Source organism: Parasteatoda tepidariorum, chromosome 7 (assembly GCF_982258835.1).
Source record: "Parasteatoda tepidariorum strain Cologne lab strain chromosome 7, Ptep-v5.0, whole genome shotgun sequence".
Classification (NCBI taxonomy): domain Eukaryota; kingdom Metazoa; phylum Arthropoda; class Arachnida; order Araneae; family Theridiidae; genus Parasteatoda; species Parasteatoda tepidariorum.
Genome location: NC_141761.1, coordinates 39,741,587 through 39,762,085, shown reverse-complemented (window position 1 = coordinate 39,762,085; position 20,499 = coordinate 39,741,587). Strand labels below are relative to the sequence as shown.

General features: G+C 25.8%; 1 protein-coding gene and 1 long non-coding RNA gene across 2 annotated transcripts in view; one reads left to right on the top strand and one right to left on the bottom strand.

Annotated features, from left to right (window-relative positions):
- The window catches only part of LOC107438803 (uncharacterized), a 70,900-nt gene extending 63,034 nt beyond the window's left edge, over window positions 1–7,866 (bottom strand). The window contains exons 1-10 of the mRNA XM_087168759.1: window positions 7,821–7,866; window positions 6,868–6,885; window positions 6,773–6,778; window positions 5,676–5,687; window positions 4,782–4,802; window positions 4,131–4,148; window positions 3,507–3,521; window positions 3,190–3,222; window positions 2,534–2,566; window positions 34–69 (exon numbers count right to left, since the gene is read on the bottom strand). Of these exons, the coding sequence (XP_087024885.1) occupies window positions 34–69; window positions 2,534–2,566; window positions 3,190–3,222; window positions 3,507–3,521; window positions 4,131–4,148; window positions 4,782–4,802; window positions 5,676–5,687; window positions 6,773–6,778; window positions 6,868–6,885; window positions 7,821–7,866 (238 nt within the window). The remainder of the gene's footprint in view (window positions 1–33; window positions 70–2,533; window positions 2,567–3,189; window positions 3,223–3,506; window positions 3,522–4,130; window positions 4,149–4,781; window positions 4,803–5,675; window positions 5,688–6,772; window positions 6,779–6,867; window positions 6,886–7,820) is intronic.
- Window positions 7,867–9,254: 1,388 nt separating this feature from the next.
- On the top strand, window positions 9,255–20,066 carry LOC147807031 (uncharacterized). Its single transcript, XR_015435472.1, has 2 exons — window positions 9,255–12,336; window positions 18,694–20,066. It is a non-coding gene; the product is annotated as an uncharacterized LOC147807031 (long non-coding RNA).
- The last annotated feature ends 433 nt before the right edge of the window (window positions 20,067–20,499 follow it).

Genomic DNA, 20,499 nt, shown 5'->3' with positions numbered 1-20,499 from the left:
AAAATGAGTATTTAGTTACTAGTTTAAACTTACGTTGACATTTTCCTGTTTTGCCTCCTTTTCCTCCACCTATGGAAAAATTTAAAAAAATGTTTGTTATTAATGAACAGTTATTGTTGTCAACAAAAATATTATTTTGAGATATCGAATTTTGTTTAAACCCATTTATATTGCTAAAATTAAATATAACATATAATTTTGTTGCATCATTCTCTGATTGAAGTATCTCAGTTCTGGAAACTAAAATGTTTATGAAGTATAAAAGCGTAATAGAAAATAAAATAAATTTAAAAAATAAGGAAACAGAAGCTAAATAAATTTTTAAACAATGCAATGAGAATTCCAGCAATGAGAATTCAAAATTTAAAATACAAGGAAAAAGTGATTAAGATATTTTCCAATGCAAAAACTATTTAAACTTCTCTTTAAAATTCTTGATCATCAAAATTTTACTAAACCTATTAATTCAAATGCTAAATTAATTTATTATAATTGAATAAACTTTATAGTAAACATCAAGACTTTATCTTACAAATAGTTTTTCTTTCTAACCTATTTTTAGCGGGAAATCAGTTATTTAACTCTACCTCTTTTCTTTTCAGCAGTGAGAGTTCCAAATTTGTATGAGCAAGAGAAAAAGGATTCAGATATTTTCCATGGGAAAAAAAATCTTTACACGACATTTTAGAATCCATAATTATTACAAAGATATTAAATTTATTTATGCAAATCTCAAACTATTTGATTACAATTTAAGAAACGTTGAAATAAACATTTGACTTTAGAGTAAGTATGATATGTTCACTAGTTCTTTGATTTTGTGAAAATTGCACTCATTATTATCAGTAAAATTTATCTTTCATTAAACTGAAACCTTTAGTTTTGAAAATAAAAAGGAATTATTGAACATTGGCCCCTTTGAACATCACATTTTAGTCACATCATTTATTTCTCAATTAAACATATATTTTCTCTTGTTAAATTATATTTGAGAATGTTAGATTAGAAAAAGAATAAGAAATAAAAGTTCAACGAGAGGTATGTAGCCCGAACAGTTTACATGATTCCTGTATCAAATTATTAAGTGTAGGGATAGTTTGAATTTGAATTTTAAATTCTATAAGAAATGGCAAGTGAATCATTTTCAAGTCAATGTAAAATTACATCTAAGTTTTTTTTTTCTTAGACCTTTTAAATAAGTAAGAGGTGAAGAATGACACAAATATTTTTTTTAAGCTAAACTATTATTACAGTATATCCATTTGTCGTCGGATCAATGGTTTGGAATATTTATGCATATAAAGTCGCAATAATGCAAATTATATTCATTTTTAGATTTATAATTGTTTTGATGAATAAACTTATTGCAAATGGGTTAAATGGAATATAAATTTCTTTTTTTAAATGACGAAAAATTTTTTCTCTATAATTCGTATTACATAATCATTTATCTACTAAATGAATGTTAAATATATAATTCTAATATGATAGTTTGATTTGAAATTGAGTACTGGTCAATGAAACTGCTTCACCACATTTTGAAATTTACAAGACTGATAAAACATAGTATAGAATGGAAGATATTAAATTTTTAGAAAATTCATGGGTAGCAGGTGTCAATGGTATTACCAACAGCTAACAGCATTGTTTTAAATTTTCAATTTACAATTGAACTTTATGTTCCGTTTAAGAATTTTGCGTAACACCATGCCTAAGAAGAATTGTCTTCAATCACATATGTTATTTTTAATAAGGAAAAAATGTATACTAATAGGGTTACGGTTTATCGCCTTGAATAATTACTACTCGCGTTGGCCGAGATTCACTAACTGTGCACACAATATGGAATCGATGCTGGTCCAGAACGGTAATTCGAAATGTCATGCTATATTTTAGTAACTTCCTCTACTTACAGCCAAGAAGCAACGCTAAATGGAGTCACAGAACCACATAATGCAAATTGTGAGTAGGGGAAGTTTAACAAGTTTGAACAAGTTTACTAGACAGTAAACTTGTTCAAACTGTTGGGCAATGTCTAAAATAATATGAGCTACCAATTAGCAAATAAACCTTCAGTTACTCTTGACATTCTATCACTTAAAAACAGAAGCACCTTCAGTGGAGGGATCAACATCTAATCTTTTCCCATGAAGGGTGGCACATAATCATTGCGGTCGAGTTCTGGGACTAAAAGTAGAGCCATGATTGTCACATCCGGGTTTGGCGGCATCATGGAGATTAGATGTATACATGGCTATCGTGATCTATTACTCACTATTACTATGATTATATTGGATGCTCTTTGGTGAGTTGAACAACTCCTGTTTGCATTTCTTGCATTCTGAACCAGGTCATTTCATTTGCATATACAGAAGTTTAAATGTAAAACACATCTGACAAATCAAAAGTAAAGTAACATCATTGCATTTCAATTTTTTGTTTCGAATATTAGATCCGGTACATTATTGAATTACCTTTAACAAATTTCAGTTAGTTTGGTGGTCGCACGGCAAATTTTATCAAGTATAATTACCTCCTTTTGATGATCTGCCGCGTCCGCCTCCTCCTAAAGAAAAGTATTATTTATCACTAAAAAACAAATTATCATTAAAACACATAAATAAAAAAAATCTGGTATAATATGTTTCTTTGATTTTTCTTTCGGAACAATTCATTCATTTTTTGATTGCAAGATTTCCCTTTCCCACACATGAAACTAAATTTAAACTAAGTATTATAGAAAAAAAACTGAACTCACAATGTGAAGTACTATTTTTAATGTAGGAAATTGCAAAACAGCTTTTACATAATTAAGCACAGAAATAAATACTCCTCTGAGACATAGTAGTTCCGTCATTTCCCGCTAATAACATTTGAAGATACTTTATTATTGCCTATAATTAAATTCGCTACATTTTGAAATGTAATAACCTTTTTTTTTACAGATTATTGAAGTCAATTATATTTAAATTCAGTGATTAAGTAATAATCATAAGTGATAAGATAAGTGATAAGATAATAAGATAAGTGAATGAAGCGGAATGAAATTAAGCAAAATGATTTCGAAGGAAATGAATAGGTTCAATTGAATTTTAAGGGTATGTTATTTTAAATATCTATAATGACACTCATATACTAACATTTGTATCGTGAAAGAATAAAAAAATCCATTAAAATATATTTATTTACCTGGAGGTCCTCTACCACCTCCTCCTCCACCTGCTTTAAAAAAAGAATATTTTTCAATTGACATATTAAGAAACATTTTTGAAAATAAAAAAGTTATCAGGTTTTATTATTTCTTTCTTTTTAGGTTATGTTAAATCTCTAAATATCATTATCAATGAACCATATTTTTCAACATTATAGCAATCTAATCAGTATGCAAAATGTGCATTTCTTTCCTGGACAAATAATTCTCTTGCGTATTAATTTTAAACTATCTGGTTTAGTGAGAAAGAAGACAGAAATAAATAAATAATAAGCAAAAAATATACTTTACTTACCACCACCTTTTGCAGCTAAAGTGTTCATGTTTTAATGTATTTACAAATAATTGCAATGACATTAATTTCAGAATATTTATTTATAAATTATAACAGCTTCACAAACATTAATAAACTTATTAAAATGCAATAAAAATACATAAATCAAAAAGCTTTAAAAATAATTGACACTAATCCATTTCAGGATGTGTAAAAAGTCAACAAACTATCATGGGCGCCAATATTATTTCGTTGATTCTGATAACAGGTACTAGTAGCATACGCAATAGATGCTATGCTAATAGGCATCTAACACACTAATATAAGTGCTGCGGCAATTTGATTTTTACATCTCCCCAAATGGATAAGTAACAAATAATTTCAAAGTAAATTATTAAATTAATCCTATTTAAATATAGGTGCAAAATATTGTTCATACTATACTTCAAACTTTATAAATTTCAAACTTTAAAGAAACTCTGAAAGTAAAACAGATAAAAATTGGAGAAAAATGTAGGTGAAAAATAATATATATTGTTTGCAAATAAATAAATTTATAACTAAAATATTAAAATTCACTTTTTCGTAAAAGGATATGAGTGAAAAAATATTTTTATAATATAAGTTTATGGTGTTACTTACTACGTATTTTGTAATGATGAACTGAAAAAAATATATATATTAATAAATTTTGTTTATAATTCTAAGCTCATGCATTAAACATACGGAGATAAAGTCTTTAAGCTATTTGATGTAGGCTTGAAAGATTTATATATTCCTATTATTTTGATATATAAATTATTTCAAATTTTCTTAAAACGCGATAGATGATTTATAGTACAAATTAACTTTAGAATCTTCGACTCGTGCTCAGAATTTTCAGGACACATATTCTGCAATAATTTAATTTGCACTTAAATCAATGAAGATTAAGTCACATCCACAATGAAACATGCAATTATTTTATAAATTATTTACCCTACCATTGAAAGATCGTAAAACTATTTTAAAAAAATAATAATAATGAAAATATTAATGAAGAAATACAGCAGAGTTTTTAAATTTAATGAAAATATTTCACGTTTAATGACTTTGAAGATGTGTTCTAAATTCTTTTAACTAAAAACCGCAACTAATTACTGAACTGTTACAAATTGTATGCTTATTATAATTGCTGTAAGTACTCAAAAAAGTATTAATATTCACAAGATTCTTATTATGGAAATATTGAACTCTTTTAAATTACGATTTCAATAAAAATAGCCAAAATTTCGGAATACTCAAACATCTACTTACCATGAGTTATATATTTTCCAGCTATAAAAATATATAGCTATTAATGTTTGAAATATATATTCAATTTCATTTTTCACTCTTTATACAAATCCATCTTTTAATGTAAATATATTTATTTTCAATAGTAAAAGTATAAAATTTTAAATAATGGTAAATAAGATATATGTATTTCATACGTACGCAATTCATATATACATAACAAGATATATTTGAACAAGACATTTAAAAATTCTGCCTGATGAATTGAATATTTCCTCAATCAGTTGGATATGTTTATTTTGATACAAAAAATTTTACTTTCTACCAAAAATGCGAGCTTTACATTTAAAACAATTAGAATATAGTTTGTTTTTCATGTTTTAGCCAACAGGATTGTTTGCTTTCGGAATTCCGAGCAAACAATCCACTCAAACTTTCTGCAGTTTAGATGCTGATAACAATTTTATCTCTGTTTTTAACTGAGATTAAATAATAAAACTTGATATTGTTGTATACTGGTTAAGCAAAATTCGATGTGTCAAAAAGGAAATACCTTATCAGAATATATTCTGCAGTCACTTAAATTAGTGTTCAAAATTTTTGCTTCTGTCTGAAGATTATGGCTTTTTTTTTTTAATTAAATCTACTATATGTATTTTCTTTATTCAAATTAAGAATAATAAAAAAAAGAAAAACAATAAGGAAAAATGATGCCGATTTTAATATCGCATAAAATAGTAATTAATATTATTTAAGTTTTTTAAGGTTACTGTTTTGTTATTGTTGAATTAGATTTGTATTAATTTTTCTTAGTAGCTGAAACTTAGAATTGAAAAACTGAAACGTTAAAGCATTTTTATAGGTTTTATATTAATTTCTACTATTCTATTTTTTAAAATGACATTTTCTACTTACTGACTCTATGAACTGAAATATATATAAAAAGGTAAATAACTTATGCATATAATATGTATGTATGCATTGCATGCATGACACAATAAGTAGACGATTTTTGAAAATATATAATAAGGGTAATTCGCACATTAATTTAAAATCTACGGGTGTCCGAAAGATTGACTAATGGATTTTGAAAATCAACTAGGGACTTCAGAACAGAAATAACTACAATAGATTAATTGCACTGTAACACTGCTCTGTAAATATCTGTGTTATAGATGGTTATATTCCGAAATGATGCATGTTCTAAAGTGTAAGCCATCTTCGAAATATTGACTGAACAAAAATTCGATTGCGGATGACATGATTTCAATTTCTCTAAAGCTCTCGTAAGTCTGCAGCTCCAGTACGATTACTTCTCGGACTTAGGTGATAAAATTGAAGTGAATTTGGTTGAATTTCAGATCCCCAAGCATGATACCAAAAACTCTACATTTTTATACCATCCGTGTTTTATGGTTTTTAAAATTCATCAACCATTTTTGGGACACCAGGTATATACTCCATATGACTCATGATAATGCACTAGATTAATTACAATATGAATTTTTTAGCACTAATCTGTGTAATATTTAACACTGTTCGGCGTATTTTCAAAAATTTAAATTGAAAAAGTTGTTTGATTTGTAATGATAATTGCAATGTACTGTAAATTAAAATATTCTTTTCTTCCGTTTTAGTGAGCCTTGATGATTCTAAAACTAGTATTTTAAAATGAACTTTTTTAAACCATGAATTTATTAAAAATAACAATAAATTACTCTTTGTGATATTTACGGTAAAGAGATTTCTTATTATGTATTTTGTTTAATCTTTACTACTTTTTTAACGTTTAGGTCGCTTAAGCACAAAACAAAATATGTCTGTTAAACGTCATAACATATTAAGTCAACGTAATTCTCTTTCTTAAAAATTAAATAATTTTTTTTTATAATATTAAATATAGAGTCTTAAGAATTTTTGTGGTAAAAAAATTTCTTTTTTTCTTCTTTCTTTTTACAATTGATATAAACTTAAATGATTCAAAAGAAGATAGCAACTACATTCTACATTACCTCCAGCTAAATTAAAAATATAAAAATTAATATGAAGGAAACATTTTTCCTCTAAAAATTTTTTGTCATCATTCAAATGAAGACTATATACTTACGTTCAGGTTCGCCATAAACTAAAAATAATAATTAAAATTCACTATAAAATAGTTAAAAATCAATTACAAAACATATAAATTGGGAATTTTAGGATCTAAGTGAGTTATTTCTTTTATTAAATTTTCAAAAATAAACATAAATTTTGCAAAATTTTCATAAAGATTCATAATTTTCTAAGCAAGATCATGTATAGAAAACAATTTTAAATAAATAAAATAAAAGACTTTTTTTATTTAAAGAAAAATCTGATTTTTGGACATTAATATCTGTTCTCCATTTGCCTTTTAGGGGATAAATTTTTGCTATTTCGTTTTCCTTAGTAGTGCAATAAAACAATTAACAGCCTATGTTTTATAGTCTCACGTACTGGTCAGCTATACCTTGGACAAATTTATTATTTTTTTTATGAAAAACATAATTGCTTAGAAATTTACCTAGATATTTTACTGGAAATACATTTTACGTTTGTTTACTAACATATTTCTTTGAGAACAAATTATGTCAATACCTCTGAGAACATTCTTCTTTTTGAACTAAGAATAATCGGTCAAAAATACAGCATGTTGTTGTAAGTTGGATAATCATAAGCTGTATTTTGGACTCTCGGATCCTCCTTGGAAATAACTGTAATTCTTTGGATAACACTCTTTTAGAGTTCTTTTATTCTTAACTTATTAATAGATAATTTTAATATTCAAATAATCATGACTATCAAAATTTAAACATAATATGAAAATCTATAGATAATTAATATTATTAATTTTAAAGCTCCATTAAGTAATATATAATATATTGTAAGACATATATAATAGTAATATATTGTAAGGCATATAAGTGATTGGAGTCAAAACTATTTAGAAACATAGAACTTTTGAAACAACTTTTTACTGTTAGAAATATTATTAAAGAAACCATCAGTTGATATAAAAATGAAGAAATAGAAATTTTTTACCTGCAACTACAAAGGCAAGAGCAAGCAGAAGTGGAATGGTCCTCATATTTCTGGTTAATATACTGACTATTCAAAGCTTGCTGCGATTGTGTAGCTCTGAGTGTAAAATTTTCCTTTATATACTCGAAATATTTTATATCTTTGAGTTATGTCTATTTTCCAAATGATTTTAAAGCTATATAATGATCGTTTCGGTACATTATTAAACTTTAAATCTGTTTGTACAATAGTAAAATCTATTAATGATTGTCAGCAAATTAGATTCGTACTTAAAACCATAGTTTAATCAGTTGAACATAAACGTTTGACGATGTGATTTAATTGGCTTACAAAAATTGATTTTGATAACAGTCGATAAAACTTTAATTTGAAACCGCATGTAAACAAATAAACTATTTTATTAATTGCTTCCATAAAATCTGTTATTTGTAAATTATCTTCTATTTTATCACTTTGGTTTCTTGCTTATTAAAATTATGAGGTCGACGACAGACATCTGAACTTTTTATTACGTCTATCCTTAAAATTCTCTTACTATGAAAATATTATATATTTTCCATATGCTATGAAATAATTGAAAGTTTATCAAGAATTTATTTCTTTATTAAAATGCATGAGCCAGTAGGCTAAATTTTTCCTGCAAATTTTTATTAGATACATTTTGCAAAAATTGCTACTTTTTTTAAGTATTTTTTCCTCAATTATGTAGCCAAGTGGTACTCATAGTGGTACGCATCTATGGCATTCGGGTAAATATACAAATTAGTGCTTCGATATTGTGATTTATTGGAAATTTCTTTGACGCAGTATGATTTGTTACATTGTTCTAATTTAATTTAATCGCTTATTGTTAATTTTAGTTCTTATTATTTAATGCAATGCTCATCTATTATGTTAGCTAAATTGGCTACTGTCGTATCGAAATAAAATGGGGAATATACGTACAGATTTCACAATGTTATCTTTTAAGAAATAAATGCAACTGTTTGTGTTGAGAGATAAATTGTTATAAAATTGTCATAAGTAACTTTTAGAAAACATGAAATTTTTTCAGCAGAATAAAAAAAATATTTTTTATGCATGAAAAATTTATGTGTTTAGAACTTTAGATTCCATAAATTTAATTTTTTTTGTCTTATTCAGAGAATACGTCGGAAGCAGTATCTGAAGAGTCTAGATAACTGAGGATATTTAAGAGCTTATTTAAGAACTAGTTTATTTAATGAAATAGTGAGTATTTTTCTTTCGAATGTATTTTTTAGTTTGCTACTCACAGGAACCAGCCTAACCTTTTTAAAAAATAACTTTACCATGATAAAAATAACGTGAGTAAATTATTTTATGTAATATGGAATTTTGCAATAAAATATGGGAAATTGAAATTTTATAATTCCGAAAATCAAAATATATATATATATATATATATATATATATATATATATATATATATATATATATATATATATATTCACTCTTTGTACTCAATACTTTAAACGTTATTCATACTCCTTTAAATATGTTAGTGTGAGATTCTATACACTGTACGATGGAATTTCAAAGCTAATGCACGTATACTAAATTCCAAAATAGAAAAGTAATAATACAATACTTCCAAGAATAAGATTATTTTAAATAAACCATGAAAACCAAAACTGACATAGGTTGAATATCTTTTAAGTTATTTATAGTTAAAGTCATTTATAGTTGGCTCAACATTTTATTTCCTAGAAAGGTCGAATGAATTTCAGAAATATCTGCTGCATATATGTTTGTAAAGCTAATTGCTCATCCTTCAAAGCTCCTGATAACAGAAAATAATTTTAATATTTTTTTAAAGAAAAAAAAACTTTCAAAAAAGGTGAAGAGGTTGATTTTGAGAAAAAGTTCTTTATTCTGATGCTTATTCAGACACGCTTACATTCTCCCTTCAGATATTTACTTCTTTTTTTACACTTTCTAACTGATTTTTTAGCTATTAACTAAAGTCGATTGTTTTCTCATTAAATTTTACTGCAAAACGGAAATTATTTTAATGCAAAAGTTCAATCGCGCTTCATACTAACGAAATAACAATGTGCTATACAAGGTAAAAAGATCAATAATAAAAAAAGGGGGAGTTTGTCCTTTTGCCGCTCTAATTACTCCAGAATCGCTTATGCTGACATCTTGAAACTTATAAAGTGTGTACCAGAGGCAATTTTAATCCTTGATCTCAAAAATCTTTCCAAAATTTCAGAGGTGTTAACAAGACTAGGAGTATTTGATGGATGTTAGAAATTTCTAGAGGGAAGTCATCGAAATATATGGAGGAAATCAGTATTGAGTGTACATTAAAATTCATAAATTGCAAGGTTTGGCACTGAAGAATTGATTAAAATTGTTGACTTAATTATGTTATTGAAATTGTTTGCTTTTTCTCAATAATTAAATTAAAATACTGCTTATGAAAATCAAGGTTTAAACTTTTAACAATGTCATGATATTTTTACAAATTTGAGACATTTGTGTCGCAATGGTGCTCCCAAATTTTGAATCAAAAGCCGATATATCCTTAGACCTAGACATACATTTAAAATTGAGGGAAAAACGATAAAAAATAAATCAGCAGGATTTTTTTATTTAAGAAATTTAAAATATACTGTATAAGTGTACTACTTAACATAAAAAATGTACGAAGTATTTAAAGTGTACTACTTTTCTGTCACTTTGAAATCAATCTATAAAGAAGTTTTGAATACATATTTAGGTAAAATTATTTTTGTAATTTATAAGTTTTCTCATTCCTTTTTCTTATTTAAGAATACAAAAGACTTAGGATTTTCACTTGTTAATTTATACAATATAACTCTCTGGGTTAAATTTGAGTATTGCTTTTCTCAGTAAAATGAGCTGTGACGCCTGCAATGGATTGCTGGTTAGTCCAATTACATTTATAAACGACATAATTTATTTCACGTTTTTTAATAATAAGAAGAAGAGTAATACTCAATTGAATATTCTTTTCAAACTGCAAAGTTATATGTTGAGTTTAATTTTATGCAATCACTTAAAAATAATTGCTTGAAAATTGTTAATTGCATGAAAATTGACATAGAAATATTTTTAATAAGGTAAATATTTTTAATAATTTAATATTTTTAATAAATATTCTTAATTTAAAGGCATTATATATATTTTTGATAACTGAAAGTTATGAGGAGGTATCATGACAAAAATATTAAAATAATTAAAACAGAAAAAAATATTTATTAGTATTATCTTGTTCTTAAACGAAGTTCAAAAAATAATTCGAGTGATTTTCTTTAACTTCATCTAGAATGAATTATTTCACGTCAGCATTTAGGTCAGTATGAGCCGGGTAAATTCGTATCTACCAGAAATCGCTTGAATTCGAACCCGGTTTACGTCTTTTGAAGGCGAATGTTCCTTCCTTTGAGCCATCACGGCACTCAGTAAGATATTGGAATAAACTGACGTTGGGAATAATGAAAGATATTGTTAAACCATGATAACTGAAGGGATGAAATTATGGAGAGTTAGGAAAACACACTACCTTGAGAAGCTTAAACAATCCTTTTCCGTTAAAATCATTTCGTTAATATATTTTTAGAAAACTTATCAAAATTGAAGGTAAAAAAAAGTATGGCTTATGAGGGATAGAAAATTAATATTCGAGGAGGAAAAAAAAGAACATTACTGGAATCTGACAAATAACAATTCAAGAAAGGTAGTGTGCAAAAATTCGATTGATGGTGAGGGAATACAAAAAAGATTTAAAAGACAATTATTAGAAACACCTCAAAGTTTTAAGCGAGAGAAAGATTTTTTTGCTTACCAGCCTACCTTAATTATCATTTCTTACATTGCAACAGCGTTTTTTTATAGCTCGACAATAGCTTTCGGACCGATAAAATGAATACTTTTCCTCTTCAATTTTAATAAGGTTCTTCCCATCTTAGTAAAAATTTAAGCTCAATATTTAATGATTTTTTTTTATCAGAGATGAAGTATTTATAAGATAAATAAAAAAATAAAACATTGTTGCACACCTCTTGAAACATCCGATAATAATTCTGAATTAATTAATTAATCTAGATAATACGAAACACTTTGTTAATTTTTGAAAGAAAAAAAAACTACATTGAACTTAGTCTGGTTTACATGCATTGCTGCGAGCTTGCTAAAAAGTTCTTGATGAGAAATTAATTATAAATATTTTTAAGCCAATTCATTGAAATATTTTTTTATAATTAAAAATTAAAGGGGAAGACTGATCTATACCCAAGAAGGCTTATTTTGCAGATAAAAAAGGAAAAATAACGAAGTTTGCAGCTCATTTTTACAGTGTAATAACTGTCGAAGGGAACCAATTTTCCAAGTAATTGATATTGCAGAGCTTAGTAATCCTCAAAAAGCTGCAGATGACCACCCATTCATCATTTTTTTGTGAAAAGTGTATGTCGACGCTTTTTGCCCTCCTCATCTTCAATTGTCAAAGTGTGTGCCAATTAAATTTGTGAGTATGTAGAATCTTCTGTCAAAACTTTAAGATGACAACAGATAGTTGAAAAATATATTTATTCTGAAGAGTTCTTTACACAAAAAACCTAAATAACCTTATTTTTTATAATGCTTTATTAAATTCCTCATAAATATTTTCATATTAAGCAAGAATACCTACTGGTATAACCTTAAATCCATTGTAAGAAGCTTATTTCTTGGCAATCCTTTTTTTCCTCATTTACTCTGTACAGCGGAAAATTTTAATAAATATTATATTTATTTTAACATCAACTACAATAAATTGGAGATCTTCACCTTATAAAACATAAATAATATTTCAAATATTATTTTTAAAATTAAAACCTAAATATTATAGAGTTATTTTATTTAAGAAGTCTTATATTTGCAAATTTTGAATTTTTCTCCATTTGAAAAATAAAATATTCTACTTTTCTTACGTCTGAACGGATCATTTCTTTCGAATTCTGCAAAAGTGTGAGTAAAAAGAAATAAGTTCAATAATTGCATTTTTTAAATGCAGAAAACACACTTTGAAAATAGTCAAACAATATTTTTGTAATTATTTCTTGAAATATTAAAATTATCTTTTTCTTGAAGGAACCTCAATGCAATAAAAATAAACAAAAAGTGAGATGGCGGTTTTTTATAAATATATTAAATTGTTCATTTCTGCGCACTAAGCAAAAAAATTAAAGTTCATAATTTGAGCAAAAAGTAATTTAGGAGATTATTTTCCTAAATGTTATTTTTATTATAAAATATTTTTGTAATAAATTAGCTAAATTCAAGAGATTAAGCAAGATAAATAATTTGCCTCAATAAGCCTCTTTAAATAGGTTGATTTATCCCATATGATTTGTTTAACTAGATACGACAACTGTTGCAAATTAATTACTTTTTTTAATTTTGTGATGCGTCTATTTGTGTATTCTTATTTTTTAACTTAAGTGTAAGCCAATTTATAAAAATTAGCAATTGTATCGAAGATAATGAAGGATTATTTTTTTATGTTTCATCTACCCAACATAAAATAGTAAAACTTGCACCAGATACTACATATTTGGGCATGAAATTCCGTTTAGATAAAGATAAGTATAATATTTTATGATTGTCTCAGACGTGTCAATCTTATAAAATTTTTGAATACATTATGAATTTAATACCAATACCACTAGTATTTTTCTTAAAGTGCTTTTAGCACCAATGATACATGTTGCTAGGCACAAGTCATCAGAAAGATTCTATAGTTGACTGTAATATTCCAGCTATCTTAATTTCATTTATCAGGACTCGGCCTTACCGAAGCATCGCTTTTGTTCGCATATTTGCAATGTACAAAAAATTCAAAGAAAGCAACACTTTATCATTGACACTGATAACCTTCCTCAGAATTTCATGCTTGATTTGTTATTATATTTATTATAAATTTCGTAATTATATGGACTTAATAAAAATAATCTTAGAAAATTGCTACAAACGCAACTTTAAACAATATTAGATGTAGAGTTTCGCAATACTGGAAACTATCATTTATATTTTTAAATTTCATGCACCAAATATTTTATAAAATCAGGTGAATCAGATGGCGGTTATTAGTTGATCGATTTGAATTCAAATTCCGCTTCGCATCGACTACAGTGCTGCTTTTATATATCTTCAGTGATAGATGGGTATTGAGTTAGAACCTCATTAGCATCTAATAAACATTAGGTTTTTGCAGTTTTCTACTCAATGTAAAGCAAGTACGGATTAGTTCCAACAAGAAGATTTTCAGGAATGCTAATTTTATAAAGGATGATCCAGGAGTATCGTCGGGGTTGGGTCCAAATGAGAAAGTTGCGAATTTGAAACCCGCAAATACGAAATTGGGCTGTATGTTCAACGCCGATTATAAAATAGTATCGAAGTTTAAATGAATGAAAGTTAGGTACAGAAATCTTTAATTTTAATTTTACTATGCAAATTCGTACACTTACTGACTTTATGGACAAATATGAAAAAAATTAAAATCAGTACAGTAATAATGAATGACAGAGTTATGCCATTGTTTAAAGAGTTATAATAAATAAACATTAGTTATTGTACTGAAATAAGTTGTTATAATTCTGTATAATAAAATAATATTAATTTTGATTTAATTTAAATATTAATTTTGATTTAATTTAAATATTAATTTTGATTTAATTTAAATATTAATTTTGAATTAATTTAAGTTTGATACATGGAGACTACCTATCCTGAATCTCCATTAACCACTCATAATTATAAAAAAATTTTTTATTTAAGGCCAAAAATATATAGTAATTCTGACGCAAACTTTATAGAAGTACTAAATTTTATTAATTTCTATTATGGGTCTTATTTAACGTTCAGTATTTGTTTTCCGGAGTAGATTTCTTTTAGCGATGTAAATGAATTAACCCAAAAATATCTACCTCTTATCGCAGAAAGATTTTGCATCACCAAATTTAATTTTTATGAAATATAACAAAAGCATTAAAGTTATCTAGAAATATCTAGTCATTAAAGATTTGTTTATACAGTTAAGAAGTACATCATTAAGTGATGTTTTACTTGGTGGTAATTTGATCAGTTAGGGACATATTTAATAAAGTTTGAACTCATAGGTTTACAAGTATTTATTTCGATTTTGATATTTGTTTTAAAATTCGATAGAAAACAACTTAATTGCTTGTTGTTTTTTTTATCAAATATATCGCACATCTATCTTTATTACTCTATTTTATCATGTTTTTTACATCGTCAGAATTTTATTAATTTGATTTACTATTTATTCAGGAGTAGCTATAAAAACAACCCTGATAACTGCGATAAAAACAACCCTTACAGAATCTTTTTTAAAAATATTAAAGCTTGAATTTCATCTTTGTAATAATAAATATTCCTGCATTACTATTCCATGACGGTAGTATGAAAGTAAGAATATTTTCAAAATAAATTAAAATGCTAAAAAAGTATGTTAAAATGCAAAAAAAAAGAAAATAAAAACATTTTGAAAAGTTATTATTATCCTTCTAAAAAACTAAGTAAAAGTTTTGTGCTATTTACGCACGGGTACTTATGTTGTGCTACTATGTGAAGCTTTACGTTATGTAAGATATTTTTGTTAGTCTCAGCTTTCATTAAAAATTTTCGTAAAATTTTAAATTTAAATTTAGCTTCAAAAGCACTCGTTTATAGTTTTTTTTAAAAAGATTTTTAGTTTTTAATGCTAGTAAGGTAAAATATTCCTAAAATGTTAACTTTATCATTTTAATTAAATTTATGAAATACAATGTAATATTCATCGGAGCATGTGATAAAAAAAATACCATTCAAATTATTAGTGAAGCCTTTTAACTTTATCGATTCACAATTACACTGCAGTTGATCAGTAATGCAGGATAGATAAGCTAAAATTGAGTAAATTCATAAATACTAAAGCCAGCTGCGTCAGAAATCTAGTGTACATGAAACAAAGTAATTACATTTATAGCAGCGGCACAATGGGGGTAATTACCATGCAGTTAAACATTACATATGTATGAGTGTTAATCTTGTATTGAAAGTCTCATTTCCGAAAAAAAAATTTTGTTGCAAAAACAATAAATATTGCTACGCGTATATGTTATTCATATATGTTATTTAATAAATGTTAAATACTCATTATTAAAAAGAAATTAGCATCTGTTTTAGATTTAAAATGTTGTTATGAGGAACGATTAATAATTTTCAATGAATTCAGCAAGAAATATTTGTGCCTTCTTTGAAATTATGATATTGAAGTTATCCTATAAATGTTAAGATAAAGAAAAAAATATTAAATTCACGCTAGTGTTTTTTAACTATTAAATCTGAGAGAACTAGAACGCTAATGTAATTCTAATTAATGTGCAGTCTAACTCTTTATTGATATAGTTATATCAAATACTCTTGGAAAGCATATTGAACGAATGCTTAATAGCTGTATAATCGCTTGATCCCTTTGCAATTGCTTACAGAGTGAAAAATGCAGTGAGAACACCATATACGGTTCAATAATAGCCTTTTGTTTTAGTAATAATAAATTCTAGAAAGTTATGAAACAACCTGATGCGTAATAGGAAAATTGAAATAAAACTAAACTATTATAAATGATAAAACTGTTTTAAAATCAAGTAAGATTAAAAGAAAAACATATTACACATATTGAAATTGGGAAGAAAAAAAATTCTTCTCGAAACTTTGATGGTAACAGAAGTACAACATTAAGAAATACAAAACAATTCAGTAAAAAGGTGTTGCTTGCTTATGGCTTGTATGTATAGATCATGTATAGATACTGATGAGACAAAAAAATTTAATATAAGTGTTTGTATTATTTTTGAAACAATCTATATAAATATTTTTAAGTGTATGCATAAATATTTCACTTCTATGTATAAATATTTGGAAAATTTTTTTAAATATATTCTTGTATATATTCTTTTTAAATATATAAAATATATTTTCAAAACCATCAATGTGTAATAACTTGTTTTTAGTGAAGCAGAAGAAACATATATATATATATATATATATATATATATATATATATATATATATATATATATATATATATATATATATATATATATATATATATATATATATATATATATATATATATATATATATATATATATATATATATATATATATGTGTGTGTGTTACGCTTTGAAAGCCTAAACATTGTAAGTTCGTAGTGTGGCCGGTGCTTCTTGAAAAAGATACAGGAAAATACAGGAATCATTATATAATTTGATTAAAGTAAGGGCCAGAGCCCCAGAATGACAACCTTACATGCTGGTGGATAGGTAGAGAATAGCACATTTGACCTTGGAAAGAGGGTTTTTATATCTTTCTGGACAATATATTTAAATGTTAATAGGTCTCAGTAGCGTGGGACTGATCAATTTCCCAAGCTGCTAAAGCCACATCATCACATTTTTTGAGATAATTAGATCAATATTATTACTTTCTTGTGGGAAAGGTTTTTAAATGTTTGCGCGTTGGATAAATGCTCTATTTAAGGATTATATTTAATATATAATTGTTTTAACATTATATATATATATATATATATATATATATATATATATATATATATATATATATATATATATATATATATATATATATATATATATATATATATATATATATATATATATATATATATATATATATATATATATATATATATATATATATATATATATATATATATATATATATGTTCTGTTTTAGGGAGAAATTAAGTAAGTATTATGACATGATTCATTCACTAATGTTGAAATGGAAAGCAGGGAAAGATGTGTAACGGTATAGATTTAATAAAATTAAGTGATGGAAGGAGTAAAAAAATAGGTTATCAATAAATTATACTCGATAGTTGATTATAATTAAGTCACATAGCACGGGAGATTTAGTAACTGCATAATTACATTATAATTTTTAAGTCACGGTTACCTGACTGCACACTTTAACGTCCCAGATCATAAAGAGGAAGGTAAAACCAATTAAGTTAGCAAGACGAAAATGTTTTTAAATTTTTTTTAAACACATTCAGCTGGTATTTCCATATGAAATTTTTTTTATGTTTCAGCGAAGTTTAGTTCTGGTAGAAATCAAAGTTATTCCAGCTTCCTGTAGAGAATAGTCTCGTTCCTTTTTGTATTTAATGAATTTTGAGGTAGTTGGCGAAACTACATTTTTACTCGATAAATTTAAGAATCTAGAAAATATGAAATGGTTTTAATGACATGGCAAACACATATTCATATAATTCATGTTACTCTTCAAGAACTTTTATAATGAATCCTCATCAAAATGTTCTTCAAAAATGTATTAATATGAGCAAGGGTAGTAAATCCTATTTAAAATCTGAGCTCTAAAATTTGTGAACTTGTGTAACAGTTTTGCATGAACCCATTGTTCATAGTTGATTAATCAAATAATTCTTAATATCTTTAAATCTTTATATAAAATTTAGTACCATAACCTTATTCATGTAATTGCTAGAGACGCTCTCAGAACTTTCCTTAAGATTTCTCTCCAAATGTTTGTTCAAATGTTTAATAAGTTAGTCTGAGCACAAAAAATCCCATTGAATTTTTAATTTCCATATTTGATGGAATTTCAAAGTTTATTATGTGAAATAAATTATAATTTCATTCGTTCATTAGCTTTAAACACCGAATCATGAATTTAAACCAAAAACTGATAAACATAATCTTGATCACAAAAAAGTAAAATATAGTAAAAATGTGGTATATTATTTATATGTTTTATATGTTTTATATATATATATATTTTCTCTTATTTCAGGTTGTATGACCCTTGAAAATCAAATCTAGATGACTACTGATGTGGCAGACCCTAGTTGTACATTTATTAAAATGAGGAACTATGTCTCCAGATTAAAGAGCTTTTAATTGAACCTGCAATCTTTTGTATACTGCCATTTTGTTTTTACAAATTTTTTATTGTTACTTTGCAAGTCCATTTAATAAATTAAAAAAGAGAACTTGCATTTCTATTTATTTTATGCAGCTAGCATTCAAGAAACTTTACTTTATGCACTAAATGTTACCACTGGCAAGTTTTATTATCATTTAACAAATATTTCGCAAAATAGTTTCTTATGTTGCTCTTTTTCAGAGTTATAGTGTCAAGCTTCTATATAGCTAATTGAACAACACTACTCAAAGATATGTTACCTTTAAAAGTACTGCTTGTTAGGGGCAAGAAAAGTAATTATTAATTATTAAAATGTGTTTTGATTTCATCTCAACTTAGTACTGAAGTAATTACAATCATATCATTTTCTGTACATTGAGACTTTGTAACAATTTTTAAAACCTATTCCAAGCATAAAATATAATTTATTTATTATAAGTGATATGTGTATACAAATTAAAACAAAAATTTAACTTTATAACTCCAGTTGTATTTATGCATTTTTTCAGTGGACAAATAACTATCATCAATTCACAGAACTTCTAAATTGAGCTATGCTCTTATCAGTAAAATTAAATTTCAGCTGCTGATAAGTCCTTTTGCCGGAAATGGGATATCGATTACGAAATACTTTTAAAGCATTTTGTATTTAAAGCATACCACCTGGATTTTAATTCTTTCAATTAATGAAATGATCTTGAATTACCATTTTATTCCAGGATGTTCTTAGGTTTATCAAATATTTATTAAAATCTTGAAAGTCGAAAGTAAAATGTTTTGAACTTTGTAGTTGACAAAATTTAGTAAAACGCGCTTTAAATAATTTCATTTAAATAATTTGAACTTGCTTGCTTATATTCTCTGACAGATTTAATTAATTTTACTTAAAAAGAATTTTTTGAGTATTAATTTCAGAACGTTTTGATTGTAAATTAAATACTTATTATAAGTGTAAATGCTATGAACGTTTGTATGAAATTACTTACTATTTAATTATTTTATTAAATGAAATCAAATATTTTATAGTACATTATTTAAGCAAGCATACATTTTATTTATTTTTCTTAATTTTAAAATTCATTTTTTAGTTTAAGTTTATTGAGTTCTGTTCATAATATTGCACTAACTGACAGATGTGTTGAAAAAAGTTTTATTATTTATTGCCTAGAGAACTATAAAATATCAAACATTTATTTGTTTATTCATGTATTATTATTTTCAATAAATTTATTTTATATTCATTTGGACTCTTAATCTGTTCATAAACACATTCTGTTGAAGCATTAAGATAATTCAGTGTTATTCTAAGAAGTGCAATTAGTTACACGAATGGCAAGTAATTACTCTTGTTGTTTAATTTCAGCTGGTCATGTTGCTCCAGTGGTTTATAACACATTAGATCCAATTTAAATTAAATCACATCTCGTTTAGTTTTTGCGAGATTTTATATTTCTCCTATTTTACTACAAACACTAAATCCGAACCCATGAAGGAGAAGGCCATTTAATAAATTAATTTGCTTTATGAAATAAATACATTTAAATATACTAATAAATGATAGACATTTCCTTTTTGCCATGCGTTATACTATATTAGAACTTGTTAGAAGTCTTAAAAGACTTTTAAACAGGTAAAAACTGGTTTAAGTTGGCTTAAGGGCTTTTTTCCGCTGTT